Raw genomic sequence first — 21,779 nt, 5'->3', positions numbered from 1 at the left:
GGAATGTTGGAGGGTATGCAGTGCCAATTGCTTGGCAGCCTGGACACAGTGGTTCATGCACTGGTAACTTCAAGACTTGATCATGCCAGCATGCCTTGGGGCTGTCTTTGTATCAGGTCCAGAAGCTGCAGCTAGTGCAGAACACAACAGCCAGAGTGCTCATAGCAGCAGGCTACTGCCTACGTGTCACTTTGCTGCTGAGACTGCGGCACTTGTTGCCATTTTTCTTCCAGGTCACATTCAAGGTGCTTATGTTTATTTCCACTGATCCCTGAGCAATGTGAGCCAAAAGTGCCTTGAGGAATGCACAAACACTTATGCTACACCTCAAGCACTGAGATCCTTTGACTGGGGCAATTCTTGTAGCTCCCTACACACCTGAGGTTTAGTCAGCTTTCAATTCAGAGGAAGCCTTTAGTGCAACAGGAGAGAGAAAAGCTTTTATTCCTTTCTCACAGTACTAGAATTTATGGGTAGCCAATGCGCTTGAGTGGCAAACCCACTTCCTGGTTTGCTACCTCCTCAACCCAAAAGTTACATTACCCAAGGGTCCACTGTAGTGTTTGAAATAGCATATGGTTAAACTCTGGAATTTGCTCTCAGGAAGTAAAGATGGGCAGCATCACGGATGTGTTTGATTGAGGATTAGAAGAAAATGACGGAGGATAAGGCTATCAATGGCTACTAACCAATTTGGCCATGTTCTTCCTCAAGTGTTGGAGACAGTATTCCTGTGAATGTCAGTTGGTGGGAATCACAAGCGGGGGGACGGGATGGGGACAACTGGTGTTGCTGTCCAGTCCTGCTTTGAGGCTTTGCACAGGCATCTTGCTGGCCATTGCGACAACAGGGTTCTGGAACAGCTGGACTGGTTCAGCAGGCTGATGCAAGCTGTGCCAGTTGAAGCTTGTGGGAAATCTAACATTAGCACAAATTTTGATTGCCTCAAAGTGGTGCTCACCCAATGTACCTGCTGAAGACGAGGGGATTCACAATGTACCTGCTGAAGAAACATGGTTTCACAATTTCTTTCTAAAATCACCAAGCTGTTCATTTGGCTGAGTAAGGGAAGCCAAAGAAGAATGAAAATCAGGAAACTATGGAGGCCTTTAATAATCTATACCAGGAGTGGGGAACCGCTGACCTGGGGGCCAAATGCAGCCACTGCCTGCCCCTCCACAGGGCCTATGGGGGAGGAAGGTAGTACATCGTTCTTCTGTTTGGGATCACAAGGGGGACATCAGAAAATGTTTGCCTATATTGTGTGAAGACTAGCATTTATATTTTTGTAAGACTACATAGAATTCCATGAGGCCTCTTCCTCCGTCTGCTTCCTCATCTGCTAACATGCCCCTGCCTACTTCTCCCCATGGATCTAGAGACGTGGCGCTGAAGTCCTGGTGAAAGATAGCGTGAGTGCTCAGGGTGAGAGGTGAATGAGAAGGTGGACTTTCCTTGCCTCTCCTGCAGGTGATGTGCTCCGCCATCTGAGGGGACTGCCACCCGCCTGTGAAGTGTGGGATATTTACCATGCAACTAAACCAACAATGCATGTTTGCTAGATAGGCAAATGACAGGAGCTGAAGCCCTCTGAGTTTCTTCCTGTAAGTTTCCAAGAATGAACTCTCACTGTTATGTACTGAGTTGAGTATGATCCAAAATAAAGCAGTCTGATTGGTCCTAGAACAATATTTACATGGTTTTGCAGAAGAAAATATGCTGCACTCATTGACTGATTCTTAAAGAATTCCTGAAGTATTAGCTTTGGTGGGGGTTGCGCAGCACATCTGCTGTGGCACTCCCCATTTTACCTCTAGTGGCGAAATGGGATAGACCACTCTTGACAGCAAGGCAGCCCAAAGTCTGCCATTCTTCTCAGCTAGGGACTTTATCTTCCTTCCATTTCTTTTTCCTCCCCATTTTACCTTAAGTGGAGAAATGGGATGCACCACCCAAAGTCGACTAATATTAATTGATTAAAATTCGACCTGAAAGTCTGGTCGGGGATTTCACCCCTGCCCGCTGCCAAAGCTATTTCCCACCTCCAAGCACTATTATTTTGCCCAAGAAATGTTGCTTTTGGTAAAATGATACAACACACATGATTAACCATATATATTTATTTTGGACATGATTCAATGACCTCATTTGCACCTGAAAGTCAAGTACAGTCTTTCTTTCAGGAGGAGCTTCTAGACTTCTGGAAAGAAAGCCTTTGTGTCCTCAGGCTGAGACCTCCCCTGCTTCAACCACTAGGCCTCCAATTTCCATAAATGGTGTGTTCTTCTGGGCGGTGGTGGTTTGCCTTCTCTCAGCTACAGCTCATTGGAATCCTCGTCCATTGCTTCAGTGCACTCAAATTGAGTGATCTCAATTCCTAATGATTCAAGATCAGTCTCCAGCAACCCCTCATAGTAGTCACACAAACTAGCTGTTCCACAGCCTCGGATAGCGCCCCTCAGGCTGCTTCCCCCTGTTGGGAAAAACACACACATATTTTTTGAATCCAAAACCCTCTCCCTCAAACAGAAGGGTGGGCAACCTTTCTCAGACCAAGAGCCTTTTTCCAGTCTGGGTGACCTTCTGGGAGGTCCACATGCCAATGAAAACAGAAGTAAAATTCACCTTTACATGGCAGGCCATTTTATACATACATTCACACACCCCTCTCTGTCCTCCCTCCAGGTTAACAAGAGTTCAGGGGCAACAATCCAGCCAGGCCAAAGTATACAGGTAGGGTATGAAGTGGGGCTTGTGAGTGGTGTGGCCTAGGGAAAGGAGGTGTTGCTAAGTAGGAGCCGAAGGGCCAGAGAGAAAGAGTCCAAGAGGAATGCCTTTGGCCCCTGGGCCTGTGGGTTTCCATCCTGCCCCCCTCCAATTTAAAGTGCAAATTTTAAGATGTATTTTTATTTAACAAAATCTGTAGACCGCTTGTTTGCAGTAAATCCTGCTAGGGGTTTACAAGAAATATTTATATTAGCAGTTAAAACCATTAAAACATTTAAAACTCATTGGAATGAACAGCAAAAGGGAATAGAGAATGTGCCTATCTGAATGGGCTTTTAAGGTGTTGCTGGGGAAAAAATGGAATAAAGAGGCATATGGTTCCAGACAAGAACCGCAGAAATCACTAGCCCCTTCCCTGTATTCTCCTCCTCCTCCCACCTCCCTGCACACACATCCCTCCTCCTTGGGCTCCTGCCCATCCCCTTACTCTGTGAAGGCAATGTAGGTCTCCTAATAACTTTCAGCACCCTTAATAAACAAAGTATCCTAGCATCTTTTAGAGGAAGCTATGACGGCTCAAAGTGGCGTGATACTGCTTTAACTGCATAGTACAGATGGGGCACTAGCTGCACTCCATCATACAAGACTCACCGAACTTCATGCGACCCCCAACGTAGAAGCATTGATCCTCCTCATTTCTGCAGCTGACGGTCTTCAAGCCCTCGCACTCGTCTAACAAAATGTTGATGCAACTCGGGCACTTCAGCCCATTGGGCTCCCTTGTCTCACTCTCAGGCACTGGAAAACAATCACCACACCAACATTGCAGTAAGTCAATGTATTTCTTTTGCAGATGCAAACCACAACTTGCTGTATGTGAGTTGTAGGAATTGTACTCCTTCCAAGTTGGATGCATACTACCTTCCAGCACTTCAGCCATGCTCCATTTATCCAGGGCTACATTAATGCATGGTGCAAGAGATTTCTAACTGGGGCCACATTCACAGCATACATTTCTTTCTTTTTTTAAAAAAAATTCTTTTTATTGAGTTTCAATCATCACACACACAGAAAAAAAAAATAGCACATAAACATTAAATAGAAAAAAGGTAAAGATGCACCAACACAATAAAATGAAAAATGAAATAAAAATTACACCAATACATAACACATACTATCTGACTTCCTTCCCGCCTGATTTCGGATTCCTATTTTTAAAAGTTTAGTTTTTACAGCTGATATTGGTTATTAGTTTATACATCGGAAGTTTTATAATAAACCTGCTATAGTTGGTAGGTTTCTATAATTACCTTCTATATAAGCCATAAATTTAATCCAGTCATTATTCAACTTTGTACTCTTTTGGTTTCTGATTCTCTGCGTCATTTTTGCCAATTCGACAAAGTCATATAGTTTCGTTTGCCACTCCCTCACCGTTGGTATATTTTTGGTTTTCCATTTTTGGGCTATTAACATTCTGGCCGCTGCTGTTGAATATTGGAATAAAGTTTTATCTTCCTTCCTAATTTCCTCCCCAATAATACCTAATAAGAAGGCCTCTGGTTTTTTAGGGAACGTATATCTAAATATTTTTTTTAACTCATTATATATCGCATCCCAGAATTTTTTTATTTCCTCACATGTCCACCACATATGTATAAAATTGCCTTCTTTTGTTTTGCATTTCCAGCAGGCCTTATTTCCAGTCTTATACATCTTATTTAATTTCTCTGGTGTTATATACCATCTATATATCATCTTCTCTAGATTTTCCCTGATTGCCACACTCGCCGTGAATTTTATTCCCTCATTCCACAGTTTTGCCCATTTTTCATATTCTATATTATGCCCCAGGTCTATTGCCCACTTCACCATAGCTTCCTTAATTTCTTCGTCTTTTGTGTCCCATTCTAATAATATATTGTACATTTTGGATAATAACTTAGATTTGCTTTCAATTATTTCTATCTGAAATTTCGATTTCTTGTCATTCATTCCAATTTTTTTGTCTTCTGTCCATATTGCATTGATTTGATGGTACTGTAGCCAGCTTGTCAACTTCCCCTTCAGCTCCTCATATGGTCTTAATTTCCAGCTGTCTTCCGATCTTATTAATAAATCTTCATATGTCAATTTTTGCTCTTCCATATTTATTTTTTTAATTGTTAAGATGTTTATTGGGGACAGCCACCAAGGTGTTCTCCATTCTAACAGTTTTTTGTTTTTTTCCCAAGCTTCGTACAATGGACCCCTGATAATGTGGTTTGAGAACCCTTTGTGAGCTTTCTCCTTATTTGACCACAGGTAGGCGTGCCAGCCAAACCTGTTGTCTGCCCCTTCCAAATCCAATAAATCGGTATCTTCCAAGGTTATCCAATCCTTAACCCAGCATAGGCAGGCGGCTTCATAATATAATTTTAAGTTAGGGACTGCGAATCCTCCTCTCTCCTTTCGATCCGTAAGTAATTTAAATCTGATCCTTGGCCTCCTTCCCTGCCATATGAATCTTGAAAGGGTTTTCTGCCAATCTTTGAATAATTTAGGCCCCCTAATTACAGGAATGTTTTGGAATAAAAACAGCATTTTTGGAAGGACATTCATCTTTATTGCCTCCATCCTAACCATCCATGAGAGATTGACTCTGTTCCAGACATCCATATCTTTTTTGATTTCTTTCCATGTTGTCGAATAATTATCTTCAATTAAGTTTATGTTTTTTGATGTAAGCCATATTCCTAAATATTTTATTTTTTTGGCTACCATTATTCCATATTTTCTCTCTAATTTTTCTTTTTCTACCTTTCCTAAATTCTTTATTAACATCTTTGTCTTTAGTTTATTCAATTTGAAGCCTGATGATTTACCGTATTCTTCTAAAGTCTCTAACGCTTTGCCGATACTTCTTTGCGGCTCTTCCAGGGATAACATCAGATCGTCCGCATAGGCTTTCAACTTATACTCCTTCAATCCTATTTTAATTCCTTGAATTTCTGGTATCGATCTTAATTTACTCGCCAGTACTTCTAACACCATGATGAATAAAAGCGGGGAGAGGGGGCACCCCTGCCTTGTTCCCTTCTCTATTTTAAATGTATTTGTGAGGTTGTTATTTATTACCAGTTTGGCAAATTGGGTTGAGTATATTGCATGTATTCCTTTCAGGAATTCTCCCTCTATCCCTGCCTTTTCCATAGATTTTATTAAAAACGCCCAAGAGACATTATCGAACGCCTTTTCGGCGTCTATGAAAATCAGTGCCGCTGGTATCTCATTATTGATCTCCAGATATTCAATTATATTAATGACGTGTCTCACATTGTCTTTCAAAAACCTGTTCGGGAGGAAACCCGCCTGATCTTTATGGATTAAATTTGTTAAACACTTTTTCAATCTATTTGCCATAATGTCTGCATATATTTTATAATCATTATTTAATAGAGATATTGGCCTGTAATTTTTGATGTTCAATTTGTCTGTGTCCGGTTTTGGAATTAACGTTATAAATGCCTCCCTCCAAGACTCAGGTATTTTTCCTCCTCTCAGAATATTATTCATGGTCTTACAAAGCGCTGGAGCCAATTGATTTCCCAAAACTTTATAATATTTCGTCGATAAGCCATCCGGTCCTGGTGCTTTCCCTATCTTCATTTTTTTGATCGCATCCTGGATCTCTTCTATTCTTATGGGTCTGTTTAATTGAAACCTTTCTTCTTCTGTTACAGTCTTTCCTTCACAGTTCTTGAGGTACTCTTCTATCTGGATTAGGTCTTCTTCTCCTTTTTTGTATAACTTCTCATAAAATTTGAGAAAATTTTCCTGTATCTTTTTTGGGTCTTCTGTCAGTTCCTCCCCTACTTTTATTTTGTTTATCACATTTTGTTTTTGTCTTTTCCTCAGTTGCCAGGCTAATAATTTCCCAGTTTTATTTGCTGATTCAAAATATCTCTGCCTCATTAGCTTGACTTTCCATTCAATTTCTTGGTTCGTTAACATCGAATATTGTGTTTGTAATATTTTTATTGTTTGTATACTTTGTTCATCTTTCGGGTTGTCTGTTAATTTTTTCTCAGACTCCCTAAGTTGTCTGAGAATTTCTTCCTTCTTTTGCTGTCTTATTTTCTTCTTGTGACTATTTTGTTGGATGAAGAAACCTCTTAGAACTGCCTTACTGGCATCCCATACTACTTCTGAATTTATTCCTACGTTGAAATTCAAATCAAAGTACTCTTTTAAGGTACTTTGGCTTTTTCAATAACCTCATCATTGTCTAATAAATGTTCGTTTAACCTCCATCTGAAACCTCCCTGCATTACACCTTTTATTTCCAATGTTATTGAATTATGATTGGAGAGGGTTCTCGGTTGGATTTCACATTTAGTGGCTCTTAATGTAAGTTCCCTCAAGGTCCATATTTGGTCTATTCTGCCCCAACTTTTGTGTACCTCTGAAAAAAACGTGAACTGCTTTTCTGTTGGGTGCTTATGTCTCCAAATGTCTGTTAGATCCATATTCTCTTCCAAGTCTTGGAATGATTTTGGTAGCTTTCCTTGGTTTCGTTTTTTCTTTTCTGTTTGTCTGTCAATTTCTGGTATTGACACTGCATTGAAGTCTCCCAATAATATCATCCTATTATTTTCTAGTTTTATTAAAACCTGTTCCAGTTTCTTAAAAAACTCTGATCTGTTTGAGTTTGGGGCATATATATTTACAACATTGATTTTTTCCCCCTGAAAACTAATTTGTACTCCCAGTATCCTTCCTTCTTCATCTTTGTAGATCAGTTTAGGTTCCCATTTTTCATTAACATATGTTACTACGCCTTTTTTTTCTCTGCCGCGGAACTTATAAATTCTGTTCCTAGGTTCTTATTTAACAAAACGTGTTTGTGCTTTTTGGCTACATGAGTCTCTTGCATACAGATTACATCCAATTTTTTCTTTTTCAAAACATTTACAATTTTATTCCTTTTAGTTTTGTCATTCAAACCATTTACATTCCATGTTAAAATTTTAAGATTCATTATAACTTTTGTCTAGTAGTGAGTCAGTAATTTGCTAATTTGAGTTTTCCCGATTTAAATTCGGGTGGTTTCACTTTCTGTTTCTTCTTCCCCCTCACCCCCTTCTTCATCCCCTGTCACATCCCCCTCCCCCTCCCCTTCATCTTCTCCCTCCGGTCCCCTCTCTCCCCCCTCCTCCCTGGTCCCGCACCACCCCTCTCCTCCCTCCCTCCCCCTCCCCCCGCCTCTATCCTCCATCTTCCCTAGGTCTCTCTCGTATCTGCGTAGAAATTTACTGACTTCCTGACTTTCTGTAATCTTAAATCTTTTTTCCTTATAGAAAAAGGAAATCCCTTCTGGGAATTCCCACCTGTGTTGTATTCCATTTTTTTTAAGAATGTTGACTAATTGTTTGTAACTTTCTCTCTTGCGCAGAAGCCTAATCGGTATTTCTTTGAAGATGATTATTGGTCTTCCATCGATTACTAGTTTTTTCTGATAGCTCTCTCTCAAAATTATGTTTCTCATCTCTATCGATTTAAAAATCACCAAGCAATCTCCTGGAACCTTTTTCAATTTGTTTTGTTTAGGTCTTATCTTTATTCTGAAGGCGTTTTCTATTGCTTGGGCGACTTCTTCTTCCTTCAAGGTTAGCCACTTCGCCAGTTCTTTAATCATTTTTCCTTTAATATCTTCGTTGATTTCTTCCCCTACTCCCCTAAATTTTAAATTTAGCTGTTTTTGTTTCATTTCCATCAATGCTAGATTGTCCAAGACTTGGTCCTGGGTCTTACTTAGTTCTCCAAAGTTCTCCTTTGTTTTCTCAGCTTCCTTTCTCTGATCTTTTATCTCTCTTTGTATTTTTTTATTTGAGTCTTCTAGGGACTTTGTTCGGGTCGTTAGCTCTTTTATCTTGTTTGACAATTCTCCTACCACACCCTCTATTTTTTTATCAATCAATTCCTGCATCTCTCCTAATTTTTTCTCTATGTGGATTTCGTTCTGTTTAAATTCTTCTTTTATTTTCATCCATAATACATCTAAGTCTCTAATTTCCTCCTGTCGTGAGGTTCTCCTCTCTAGTGGTGTTCCCACTGACTTCTTCCCGTCCTTACCCGCCATCTCCCCCTTTCTTTAAATATAAACAAAATTTGATTTAACTTCTTGCGACTCTCCCCTAGAGGGCGCACAATCTTATGTGATCTTAATTATTTCAACAAGTGGTTTACTGATCTGCCTTTAAACCGGATTGCAACACAGTGATTAGTCCATTCTGTTAAATCGGAATGGGACTGCTTTGTTTGGAATCCAATATTTTGCACTCCCTTGTTTCAATCTCTTCTATTTCTCATCTAAATTCCGCTAAGCAGGCGAAATCACAAACTTAATGATCATTTACACAATATAAGAGTGTACTATCCCCACCTTAAGAAGTTGTTACCCTTAGATTTCCAAGAGATATTTTGAGGGAGAGAGGCCAGAGGGGTGAGGGATGGAGAGCACGGCCAGAGGGATGAGGGATGGAGAGCATGGGAGCAGGCGGAGGGAAAAGAGCGGGTGGGTGGAAGACGGATTTATAAAGATTGAGTGGAAAACTGTGAAGATTAGATATGGAACTGTAGATTGTTCAAAGACCAAATTTTGTTATATTATTTCAGTTTTCTAAATTATGGAAATTTATTTCTCCTTCCTTTAGTCAGTCTTCAGCCACTTGCTTGGCCTAATCCACTTCCACGTGATGGAAGCTTTATTCAAAGACTTTTCTGGTTGCTATTCCTGTTAGAGCAAGGAGGGGGGTGGGGCAGAGGGGAGGGGGGATGGGGAAAGACAAAGGAAAAGGCAAAAACCAAGAAGGGCAGAAGGAGGGTAAAAAAAAAAAAGAGCAGTTCCAAAGGGAATGAAAGACAAAAAGCAAAAAATGATTTTTCAGGTTCTCTCTGTAATCCAAAAATAATCCACAAAAAAGAGAGGGGATCTGGACCAAGTTCCAGCTTCACAGCATACATTTCAAGCACAGGGATACCACTTTAAGCAATTGGGCTTAGCACTGAGCAGCATTGGGGGGCATTCTGAGAGACAAAATGGCAGCCACAGATGCACACAAACGATGATAACATTCTACAAAATGGCCCTCTTCCTTAGAGCGGGAAAGAGAAATAAAGCTCTTAGTAGTTTTATACTTTAAAAACACTTCTGGGACAACATGTGCTTAGTTTTGGTAAAATAATGATTTCACCTAAGAAAAAATGCCAGCTAATAAGAGCAATTGTGTGGGGTTTGTTTGCTAATCCATAGCTCTGTGAGGGGAATAGGGGTTTCCAATTAACTCTCAACACCCTTAAAAATCTAACACTCCCAGAATTCTTTGTCCTAGTGTTGTTATAGTTTTTACAAAAAAGCTTACACCAGGGTGTTGTGAATGCTAAGGCGAACCATAAAATAGTGCCTCCTCCCACCAAGGAAGGAGGGGTGGGTGAAGAGCTACATCAGGAACAAGGGAATGTGAACATCTGGTGATATATGAACATCTGTGAACATCTGGTGATGGTGATACAGGCCTGCGTCAGCAGCTGGTGTATGCTAGGGGCCTAGCCGAGGCTTACAGTTTGAACCTTCGTATTAACTGTTTTCATTGAGGGCCACATTTCCTTCAGGGCAAGCTTCTCAAGACCACATGCCAGTGGCAGGGCCTGTTGTGAAAGTGAGTGGAGCAACAAATGTATTTTTTAAAAAACCTTTTATTCTTTGCACCACCTGGTTCTCCCCTTTGTGTAGATAGTGTTCCTCTATTGCTTAGTAATTAGGTGGCACTGGAGCCCATTGCATCGACTATATCTTTCTTAGCATTTGCTTTAACCTGAAGATATTAATTCCCTGAATGCAAACCTAAAAGAAATCAGTTCCTTCCCATACAAGAAGGACAGAGGCCTGTCCCACTAAAAAAAATCTCTACAAATGAAAATGCATGAAAGAAAATGGGTCACTCTAGGTTTGGGGGCTAGAACTCTGGGAAACCAATGAACCAGTGAAGTGTAGTGGTTAGAGGGTTGGACCAGAATCTAGGAGACCAAGGTTCAAATTCCACTGTAGCCATGACACTTGCTGAGTGGCCTGGGGCCAGGAACCATTTCTCAGTTTAACCTATTTAACTGGATATTTTGAGGCTAAAATGGTGAGCAGGAGCTAAAGCGTTTTGGAGGAAAGCATAGGATATAAATACCAGAAGCTGCTGTAGGAGAGGAACTGTGAGTAAAATTACGGGAGGGGTGTTTCTAGGACTAAGGTAAAACTGTGATGCTCCCTTGTAATTTTTGCTAATAGATGCTGTATGTTGTTCAGGTAATCTGCTTATTGGGATTTGGGGTTTTGTTCTATTAGTTCCCACCACCCCCATACTATGGCTCCAATGCTTCCCTGCTGGTTCCCTCTGTCAGTGGCTCCTCCCTGTCCCACCAGTCTGAATCAGGTTTGAAATCTTCTTTCCTAGTGCCACCCTCAGGCACCTCCTGGAGCGACTGGATGCCACCACTCCTCCTTGTCTAGCCAGTCCCTGACATCAGGATACTGCCAAAAACTTGTTTGTCTTTCTTTGACCTCTCTCATTGCTTGAGTTTTGTGAGATCATCTTTCCTGATGATCAAAACAAAATAAAAAAATTCCTTCCAGTAGCACCTTTCCTGATGATGATACTTACTTTCAGGAGGTCCGCTGTTGCACATATCTGTCTTGCAGCAGGATATCTTGCTGTGGATGTACATTGATGAGGTTATGGAGGAACTGGCATAGTCTGCATCGCACAACTCTGTATCGATGCAGGACTTGATAACCATTGTTGACCCCAAAAGTGCTATAAAAGAAAAAATTGGAAAAGGAAATAACTAGACCTGGAGATAGGGCTGGTCCACCCATGAGGCTCCTGCCCACCTAGCAGTTTAAAAGCACGTCAAAGTGCAATTAGATAAATAGGTACCACTCCGGTGGGAAGGTAAACGGTGTTTCCATACGCTGCTCTGGTATGCCAGAAGCGGCTTAGTCATGCTGGCACATGACCCGGACCCTGTACGCCGGCTCCCTTGGCCAGTAAAGCGAGTTGAGTGCCGCAACCCCAAAGTCGGTCACGACTGGACCTAATGGTCAGGGGTCCCTTTACCTTTATGTGGCAGGATCCACAGGGGCATGCGATCTGACTGCCAAGAAAAGCATTGCCTGAATATGACATAATAGGCATCACTGAAACCTGGTGGGATAAGTCCCACGATTGGAATGTAATAATGGAGGGATATAATATATTTCAGAGAAACAGACCAGACGAGAAAGGAGGAGGAGTGGCTTTATATGTCAGGGATGTGTATACCTGTGAAGAGATCCAAGATTTAGAACCTCAAAGCCAAAGTGAGAGCATTTGGGTCAAAATTAAGGGAGAGAAGAATAAGAGTGACCTCATTGTGGGCGTTTACTATAGATCCCCAAGCCAAATGTAGGACATAGATGATGCCTTCCTGGAACAGATGGCCAAGCATGCAAAAGGAAGGGAGATAGTAGTAATGGGGGACTTCAATTACCCGGATATTTGCTGGATGTCAAACTCAGCCAAGAGCATAAGGTCAAACAGATTCCTCACTGGCCTTGCAGACAACTTCATTGTCCAGAAAGTGGGAGAAGCAACAAGAGGAACAGCCATTTTAGATCTGGTCCTAACCCATGTTGATGACCTGGTTAGTGGGGTAGAAGTGGAAGGATCATTAGGCGCGAGTGATCATGCTCTTCTGAAGTTTACTATACAGCGGAAAGGAGCAGCCAAGCATACTAGGACTCAATTTCTTGACTTTAAGAAAGCCGACTTCATAAAACTTAGGGAAGTGCTGGGTGAGATCCCATGAACAGTAATACTAAAAGGAAAGGGAGTTCATGATGGCTGGGAGTTTGTTAAGAGGGAGATAGTAAAAGCACAACTTCAGGCAATACCAATGAGACAGAAACATGGAGGGTGCTTAAAGAAGCCAGGGTGGCTATCTAAAGAACTTTTAACTGAATTAAGACAAAAAATGGAAAAGGGGGGAAACCACCAAAGAGGAATTCAAACAAATAGCCAGTACGTGTAGACACAAAGTCAGAAAAGCTAAAGCACAGAATGAACTCAGGCTTGCTAGAGAGGTTAAAAGCAACATAAAAAGGCTTTTATGGGTATGTTCATAGCAAAAGGAAGAACAAAGAAACAGTGGTGTCACTCAGAGGAGAAGATGGTGAAATGCAAACAGGGGACACAGAAAGGGCTGAACTCCTCAATGCCTTCTTTGCTTCAGTCTTCTCCGATAAAGAAAACAATGCCCAACCTGAAGAATTTGGAGCAAATGATTCAGCAGAGGAAACACAGCCCAGACTAACTAAGGAGATAGTACAGGAATACTTGGCTAGTCTAGATGTATTCAAGTCTCCAGGGCCAGATGAACTGCATCCAAGAGTATTAAAAGAACTGGCAGATGTGATCTCAGAACCACTGGCAGTCATCTTTGAGAATTCCTGGAGAACAGGCGAAGTCCCGGCAGACTGGAGGAGGGCAAATGTTGTCCCTATTTTCAAAAAGGGGGAAAGCGAGGACCCAAATAATTACCGCCCAGTCAGTCTGACATCAATACCAGGGAAGATTCTGGAGCAGATCATTAAGCAAACAGTCTGTGAGCACCTAGAAAGGAATGCTGTGATCACCAATAGTCAGCATGGATTTCTGAAAAATAAACCATGTCAGACTAACCTGATCTCGTTTTTTGACAGAATTACAACCCTGGTAGATGAAGGGAACACAGTGGATGTAGCCTACCTTGATTTCAGCAAGGCATTTGACAAGGTGCCCCATGATATTCTTGTAAAGAAGCTGGTAAAATGTGGTCTTGACTATGCTACCACTCAGTGGATTTGTAACTGGCTGACTGACCGAACCCAAAGGGTGCTCATCAATGGTTCCTCTTCATCCTGGAGAAGAGTGACTAGTGGGGTGCCACAGGGTTCTGTCTTGGGCCCGGTCTTATTCAACATCTTTATCAACGACTTGGATGATGGACTCAAGGGCATCCTGATCAAATTTGCAGATGACACCAAACTGGGAGGGGTGGCTAACACCCCCGAGGACAGGATCACACTTCAAAACGACCTTGACAGATTAGAGAACTGGGCCAAAACAAACAAGATGAATTTTAACAGGGAGAAATGTAAAGTATTGCACTTGGGCAAAAAACAAAATGAGAGGCACAAATACAAGATGGGTGACACCTGGCTTGAGAGCAGTACATGTGAAAAGGATCTAGGAGTCTTGGTTGACCACAAACTTGACATGAGCCAACAGTGTAATGCGGCAGCTAAAAAAGCCAATGCAATTCTGGGCTGCATCAATAGGAGTATAGCATCTAGATCAAGGGAAGTAATAGTGCCACTGTATTCTGCTCTGGTCAGACCTCACCTGGAGTACTGTGTCCAGTTCTGGGCACCACAGTTCAAGAAGGACACTGACAAACTGGAACGTGTCCAGAGGAGGGCAACCAAAATGGTCAAAGGCCTGGAAACGATGCCTTATGAGGAACGGCTAAGGGAGCTGGGCATGTTTAGCCTGGAGAAGAGGAGGTTAAGGGGTGATATGATAGCCATGTTCAAATATATAAAAGGATGTCACATAGAGGAGGGAGAAAGGTTGTTTTCTGCTGCTCCAGATAAGCGGACACAGAGCAATGGATCCAAACTACAAGAAAGAAGATTCCACCTAAACATTAGGAAGAACTTCCTGACAGTAAGAGCTGTTTGACAGTGGAATTTGCTGCCAAGGAGTGTGGTGGAGTCTCCTTCTTTGGAGGTCTTTAAGCAGAGGCTTGACAACCATATGTCAGGAGTGCTCTGATGGTGTTTCCTTCTTGGCAGGGGGTTAGACTTGATGGCCCTTGTGGTCTCTTCCAACTCTATGATTCTATGATGCTGCTGCCTTTGAAGCTGTGGCATGATCCTTGGAGGCAAGATCTGCCACCTCCTCGTCAGTTCCTCTCCCCCAGCTGAGCCACCCCATGTCCCTGTTGTTTGTTGCAGGGATCTTGGAGCTCCTTCCTTTTTCTTTTTTAATGTAGTGTTTAATAAAATTTCTTTTTTCCTTTATAACTACCAAATAAAATTTCTACATCACATATATGTTTGCTCAAATTGAGCATTGACTTCCTCCCGTCCCCCTCCCTGACTTCCATATGCAATCACTTTTATCTTCTCATTTCTAAATCACCCTGTTTACTTTATCTCCATACTTAAAAGACTTACAGTGGTGCCTCGCAAGACGAAATTAATTCGTTCCGCAATTTTTGTCGTCTAGCGAATTTTTCGTCTTGCGAAGCACGAAATCCCATAGGAATGCATTGAAAATCAATCAATGCGTTCCTATGGAAACCGCCTTCAGACCAGGTCCGGGGACAGTCTGTCCCCGGACCTCATCTGAAGGCCGGCGGGGGGGGAGTCTTTGCTTCCCCCCGCCTGCCTTCCCGGGACAGCGGAGAATTCATCCGCTGTCCCGGGGCGATTTTAAAATGCTGGCAGGCGGCAGCGCTGCCGCCCGCCAGCATTTTAAAATCGCTTTGGTTTAAAAGTGTTACATATAAGCAGATCTGACTTGAAACAAAGTAAATAAACAACAGGGTAAAGGATTGCTGGTGGAGAACTTTGAACAATGGCAATCCCCCTAGGGGAAACCAGTGACATTACAATGGCTGCAGAAGGAAAACTACTAGCACAAATAGAGAGAGCTTCTTTTCTTGTGGGAATTTTGCAAGAACAATACACGACCTTGATTTTTGAAACAAACAACTCGGTTGATGGAACTAAAGATTTGTTTTTGAAAGACTCTGCAGCTGACCTAGAAATGACATCTTTGGAGTTGGTGGAAAAGGAAGTCGGAGAAGTTGGAGAAGGGAAACTGTGGAAATCCATGTTGCCAGGGAACAAAGAAACCTTTTGGATTACAAATTATGAAGAGATGAGATTGAAGAGAAAAGTTAAGGAGGAAGCCCCCGGAAACTATATAATGTTGAAAATTAAAGAAGTAAAGAAATATAACTGGGACTTCCTCCTCTTTTCTGGCCTTGACGACTTGGAATCTGGGGGACTTCTGGCAGAACCTTGGCAACAAGTTTCTTTAATTAGGTTTGAACTGAGAGAAGATGAAGCAACTGCGACTGACTTCCTTCGAGATCTGAAGACCAGCAAAAAGGACTATCAACAGAAAAGCCAGAGACAGACTCAGATGGACATGAGAGCCGTGGATGTGAGGAATCCGGGCTAGGAGTTCCATGAGAGGATAGTTATTGGGGAAGGGACAGATACCCGGGCAGTGAGGGAGGGGGGAAAACAGACTCTTGAAAATTCTGTGACTTTTGGTTATTGTAAAGCTGATTTATATTTCAATTTAAAAAGGGGAAATTTATGGTTTAAAAATCTTGATTGATCTTAGAAAAAGGATTTATTGTATATAAGAAAATAGGGTAATAATATTAGGCCTAATAAGAAGAACTAAGTTGGAAAATAATGAGAATGTTTAGAGAAAGGAATAAGAACTTGCTGAATTAAATTGGGGAAGTGGGATGTATGAGGGGGGGTGGGGGGAAGTCATAAGTGTTGTTTGTTATTATAAAATGTGAAAACCCAATTAAAATTTTATTAAAAAAACACAACAAAAAACGGAAAACCCTTTCGTCTAGCGGGTTTTCCGTCTTGCGAGGCATTCGTCTTGCGGGGCACCACTGTACTTCTAATATTTATATCCAGGTATCAAATCATAACCTAACAAAATATTTTAAATCAATCCTGTAAATGTTTTAAAAAGTTTGTAATGTTCATTCATATATTGTACAAATTTACTCCAGTCCTTTTCAAACACTTTGTCTCGCTGGTTTCGGATTTCCCCCGTCAGTCTCGCCAGCTTGGCGTATTCAATCATCTTTGTCTATCATTCTTCCAACGTTGGAAGTTCCTGCTGCTTCCATTTCTGGGCTAAAAGTATCCTTTCTGCCGCGGTAGCATACATAAATATATTTATGTCTTTTGGGGAATTTTTTCACCTATTATCCCTAATAAAAAAGCCTCTAGTTTTTTTTACTAAAATGATTTTTGAAAATCTTTTTCAGTTCATTATATATCACATCCCAGTAGGCTTTAATCTTAGGACGCACCCACCACATATGAAAGAAGTTCCCTTCCCTCTCCTTACATTTTCAATATTCCTTATCTTGAATTCTATACATTTAATCAAATACCACCTCGGAGCTCCTTTCTGAGGCTCCCTCCGCCTCACGGGTGTCCGTGCAGGCACACTGCCTCTTTCCTTGTGGGGTGGTCATTCGCAAAGCGCAGGATTCAAAGCCACCCTACCTGTGCCTTGCAGGGCTGCCTGCACTGCCTGGCTGCCTTTGACTGGCAGACTGGGCTCAGTCTTTCCTCCTGTGCTGAAAAAGGCAGCCAGGTGGCAGCCAAGGCTGTCTCTGCCTGGAGCCTGCACTCCACCCAGGCTCTTGCAGCTGGGGAGGGAGAGCACTTTAACTGAGCCCCCGCCCCACTACTGGCTCATGTGAGCCAGTGGTCATTTGTGGTTTTTGCAAAATTGCTTGGCTGAGGCGAGGGCAGCGGTGTGCTCTTAACCCAAGCAGTTTAAGGAGGGAGGGAGGGAGGAATAACCTTTATAAGCCTCGTCATGCAGCTTCTTTCTCCCACTGCCGGTATGAGAGACAGACCATGATGGTGATTTCACTTAGCGATATATCTTTCATGAAACTGCCACCCCTCCTGCTCCAGGCTGCAGCTTGTTTAGTTTTTCCTCGGTGTGCTGGAGGCAGAGGGACTCAGAATAGGCAGGGTTTCCCCCACCAATTTACTGCTGAGTGAAGCTGTCATTACGGTCTGCCCTTCATACCGGTCCTGGGGTGATATATCAATAAATCGCCCAGGCCTAATCTTCAGTCACCCTTTCTTCCAGGTCTGCGGGGTGGGGAGCATTTTATGGTTTGCCTCAGGTATCCAGTTGTGTTGAGCAGGCCCTGCTTGGAGCAGAAAGAGATTTCTCCAGTTTCATCTATTTGTTGAATGTGAGTCAGGAATGGAGAACCTTTGGCTGTCCAGAGGTTTCTACCACCCTTCTCCTTATTGAATGGGATCAGTTCAGGAGGTTTCATGGGAAGTTCATTTCTCCACATTTTCATATCAGTTTCCAACTCCCCCACCCCCATCAACATTTCGTGTTAATGTTATTTTCACTCTTAGGCCCTGTCTGCAGGGTCATACTGATTTAAGCAGTCATGGTTTCCCCCATGGGGGTGGGGGGGATGTTTGTTGACCATATTGGCTGTGAATCCTGGCGAACTAGCTCTCTGCCTTGCAGGCCTGGGAGATGGGAACCAACAGACTGACTCCAACTACAAAAGCTGAGGCTTCTGAACCGAAACTTGGGTTGGGGTATTGTTTGGCTTGTTTCATTGCTGTTACTGATATCCATCTTTTCTATCTTTATTTTTAGCTCTTCTTATGAATTAGGTGACTGTTGATTGACTTGGTTTAGCTTCTTATATGCACACTTTACCCTAGTATGTGCATTTGTCTATTGATTACATGGCTGGACAGGTGAACTGCAAAAATGGGAGAAGGGCAGATTCTGAAGGATGGCTTTGTTTTGCTCTGCCAATTGAGTAAACGTAGCTTTAAATATGAACTGACTTGAATTTCTTCCCTGCTCCTACAGGCAATGCAGAACCTAGAACACTACTTTATGAAAAGTCATGTTCCATGGCTTGTTGCTAAGATATGGCTTTTGAAAGTGAGTCAGGGGGTTTACGTTTTGGTGCTCAAAGAGGTTGAAGGTTCTTCTCACTTACACAGTTTGCCTACTCCAAGGGCAGACATGCAGGACTGATCACTGGACTCGTCACACTCCTCAGTGGTGGCGTTTTTGCAATCTTTTCCTTCATTCCAACAAGACTCACATGTCAGAGACGCCACTGCAGACAGGGGGGAAATGGGTTTAGAAAACTTTAGTAACTGTGTAGGAGAAATAGGTCTGCGTTAAGGTACATGAACACAACACTTTCTGCTACAAACGCCATCTTACGAGAGGCAGCAAAGGCTACCGACTTCGATAGCTTCAAAAGTGGACTGGATAAATTCATGTTTACTATCCTCTATTGATATATTTTTTCCTCCAACATTGGAGGCACTATTTGTCTGAATACTAGTTACTGGAAACTGCAGAAAGGGAGCTGTTGCACTCAGATCTTTCTTACGGGCTTCCCATAGGACCCATGGCAAGAACAAGATGCTAGACTAGATGGACCATTATTCAGCTACATAATGCTTTCTATATATATTCCTTCAGTAGATCTTATACTCTGAATGGGGGTGGGCCTTGCATAGACCAGAGAATGATTGTCCAAGATAGCTCCTGCAGGCTGAGGGAGAGGACCAGTAGAGAAGGTGTGGAGAAACCTTTAACCGTCCTTAAGTTGTTGTACTACAACTCCCATCAGTACCAGCAAACATGACAGACTCTGGTAAGCACATCTGGTACCCCTGGAACCTTGGACTCCACTCAGAGATTGGGGTGGTGTGTAATACCAGCAAACTAAAAGATTGCATGGGGTGGGGGCAGGATAATTCCGCTCCAAAATAAAAGGTTAACAACTTTGGTTGGCCCTTTGGTCAGCCCCAACGGCTTTTCTCTTCATCAAATCTGGCCCTCTTTGAAAAAATGCTTTAAATTTAAGGTAGGATTCTGGTTTATTGAAGAGTGAACTACTGCCTCTTTTGCTCCCCCAATGTACTTGGGGATGCCACGCCTCTGTATGCATTTGGTAAAATTTAATATTGAGAACAAAATTTCAGGAGGAAGGGGTAGAATTTGAGTGGACGATGAGGTAAGCAAACAGGAAAAAAGTTCAAGAAACATACTCTTTGTTGTAGATGAAACCTAGGATTCTGGTTTATCAAAGAATGGGCAACTGCCCCCATTGCTCCCCCAATGGACTTGGGGATACTGCACCTCTCAGTATGTATTTGGTTAAATAAAAACAAATATTGGGAACAAACTATCCTGATTGAAGATCCCTTGTAGCTTGAACATATCCTTTATTCCTCTCCCTTTCAAAGGAAGCACAAGTCCTTGTTCCTTTCTTCTCCTGCTTTAATGGCTGACCCCCCACTTAGTTCCTTCCTGGAAACAGGATGAACAGCACAGCAGCTGTGGTTCTGCTCACCTGGATTCAGAAGGGTCAAGAGGAGGCAGGAGATCAGGAGTTTCTTCATCATTCCTGAGGGCTGAAGAGCCAAGAAGGAGTTCGAGAACAGCACTGAACTGAGTCTGAGAACAAGCAAGGAACTGAGGCTTAGTTGGAGGAATTTGTAGAGGATTTCAAGAAGCAATTTGCCAGCACCCAGGAACAATGGATTCAGGGCAGTGCAACAAATTGCTAGAATTCTAATTGTGCTATACCATAATATAAAGCACAGTGTTGAAAAGCAATTAAATCTCTTCCCCCTTCCAAGAACTCCAAGGACACGTCCCTCCTAATCTGTGCCAGCCTCAATTTCTCAATCCTGCATGTGGGGAAATGAGTCCCATCAGGTTACAGCACTGAAATTGGATTAGGTTTCTGGAAGCCAAGGCGGTTTCCCTGACAGCATGAACTTTTTTGAAAGGGGGACAAATGTCTGTCAACAGTTTCCTTTTTGGTACAGTAATAAAATGCACAGTGACCCGGATCCCCTCACTCCCATTAAATTCAGTTGCATTTGGGGTAAATCAATCTCTTCCCCCTTCCAAGAGCTCAAATGACATGTCCCCCCTTTAACCTGTGGCACCCTCAATTTCACCACCCAGGAAGTGAAGCCCCATCAGGTGACACCAGAATTCAAAGCTCAGCAGTGAAATTGGATTAGATTTCCAGAAGTCCAGGCAATTTTGCCAGATTTCTCTGATAGTCAGAATCACGAATTTATTTATTTTTGGTAAGTGTCTTTCCAGTTTCCTTTGTTGTACAGTAATAAAATGCACAGTGACTTACAATCTAGATTTCCTCTGTCCCGTTAAATGCACTTGTTTTTGGGCTAAAGAATTGGTCCACTTGCTCTTTAAAATAAGTTGGCTACATTTAAGAGCAGGTGGGATGGGGAAATGCAGGTCTTTGTCCAGAGTAGCTTGTGTATTTAAGGAACTATCTTTTACTGGGGCTGGATATACACAAGCTCAGCTCCACGTCATTTGCCTTATATATGCAGCTGTATTTAGATATGCAGCGACAGTGGCAAGGGGTCTTTATGCTCAGAGGTGGAAAGTTGTGAGAATACCCTGAAAGGAAGAATGGATGGTGAAAGCCTTAGAATTGTGTTTTAATATTCTGCTGGAAGCCGCCCAGAGTGGCTGGGGAAACCCTGCCAAATGGGTGGGGTATAAATAATAAATGATTATTAAATTATTATTATTATTATTATTATTATTATTATTATTATTATTATTATTAGCAGAGATGGCAAAGGTAAAGGAGGAGAGGCTACTACAACTGAGGCCCTTCCCCACGTAATGCATTGGATCTGAGGGGTAGGCAGAGGGCAAAGCCTCCCTGGACGGCATGGAGGGGGGAGTGAAAGGAGTCTAGATTCCCCCCTCCCCCCCCCCACACACAGAGTGGTACCTCTGGTTACGTACTTAATTTGTTCCGGAGGTCCGTTCTTAACTTGGAACTGTTCTTAACCTGAAGCATTACTTTAGCTAATGGAGCATTTTGCTGCTGCTGTTCTCATCCTGAAGCAAAGTTCTTAAACCGAGGTAATATTTCTGGGTTAGCAGATTCTGTAACCTGAAGCGTATGTAACCTGAAGCATATTTAACCCGAGGTACCACTGTGTGTGTATATATATATATGTGTGTGTGTGTGTGTGTTTGTCTAATGTTGCCACCTTCTAAAATTTATTTATTAATGCATGCTTTTCTTTTTGTAAATGTACCAAAGCATGAAATAAAATAAAATTGGGATTATGAGGTTTTCTTTGATCA

The 21,779-nt window shown here is 42.2% G+C and overlaps 1 protein-coding gene across 1 annotated transcript; it reads right to left on the bottom strand.

Moving 5' to 3' along the window:
* Positions 1 to 2,241: 2,241 nt before the first annotated feature.
* Positions 2,242 to 20,240, bottom strand: LOC309346072 (phospholipase A2 inhibitor NAI-like). The gene is made up of 5 exons (XM_081869749.1): positions 19,984 to 20,240; positions 18,610 to 18,732; positions 11,421 to 11,573; positions 3,379 to 3,525; positions 2,242 to 2,473 (listed from the first exon to the last, which is right to left on the bottom strand). Exons 1-5 carry the CDS (start codon positions 20,033 to 20,035, stop codon positions 2,316 to 2,318), a joined length of 633 nt encoding a protein of 210 aa, XP_081725875.1. The 5' UTR covers positions 20,036 to 20,240; the 3' UTR covers positions 2,242 to 2,315.
* Between the last annotated feature and the right edge of the window lie 1,539 nt (positions 20,241 to 21,779).

Source organism: Podarcis erhardii, assembly GCF_964252035.2.
Source record: "Podarcis erhardii genome assembly, chromosome: 7".
In the NCBI taxonomy this organism is placed as follows: Eukaryota; Metazoa; Chordata; class Lepidosauria; order Squamata; family Lacertidae; genus Podarcis; species Podarcis erhardii.
The sequence above is the reverse complement of the archived record's forward strand: the minus strand, read 5'-3'. Positions and strand labels throughout refer to the sequence as shown.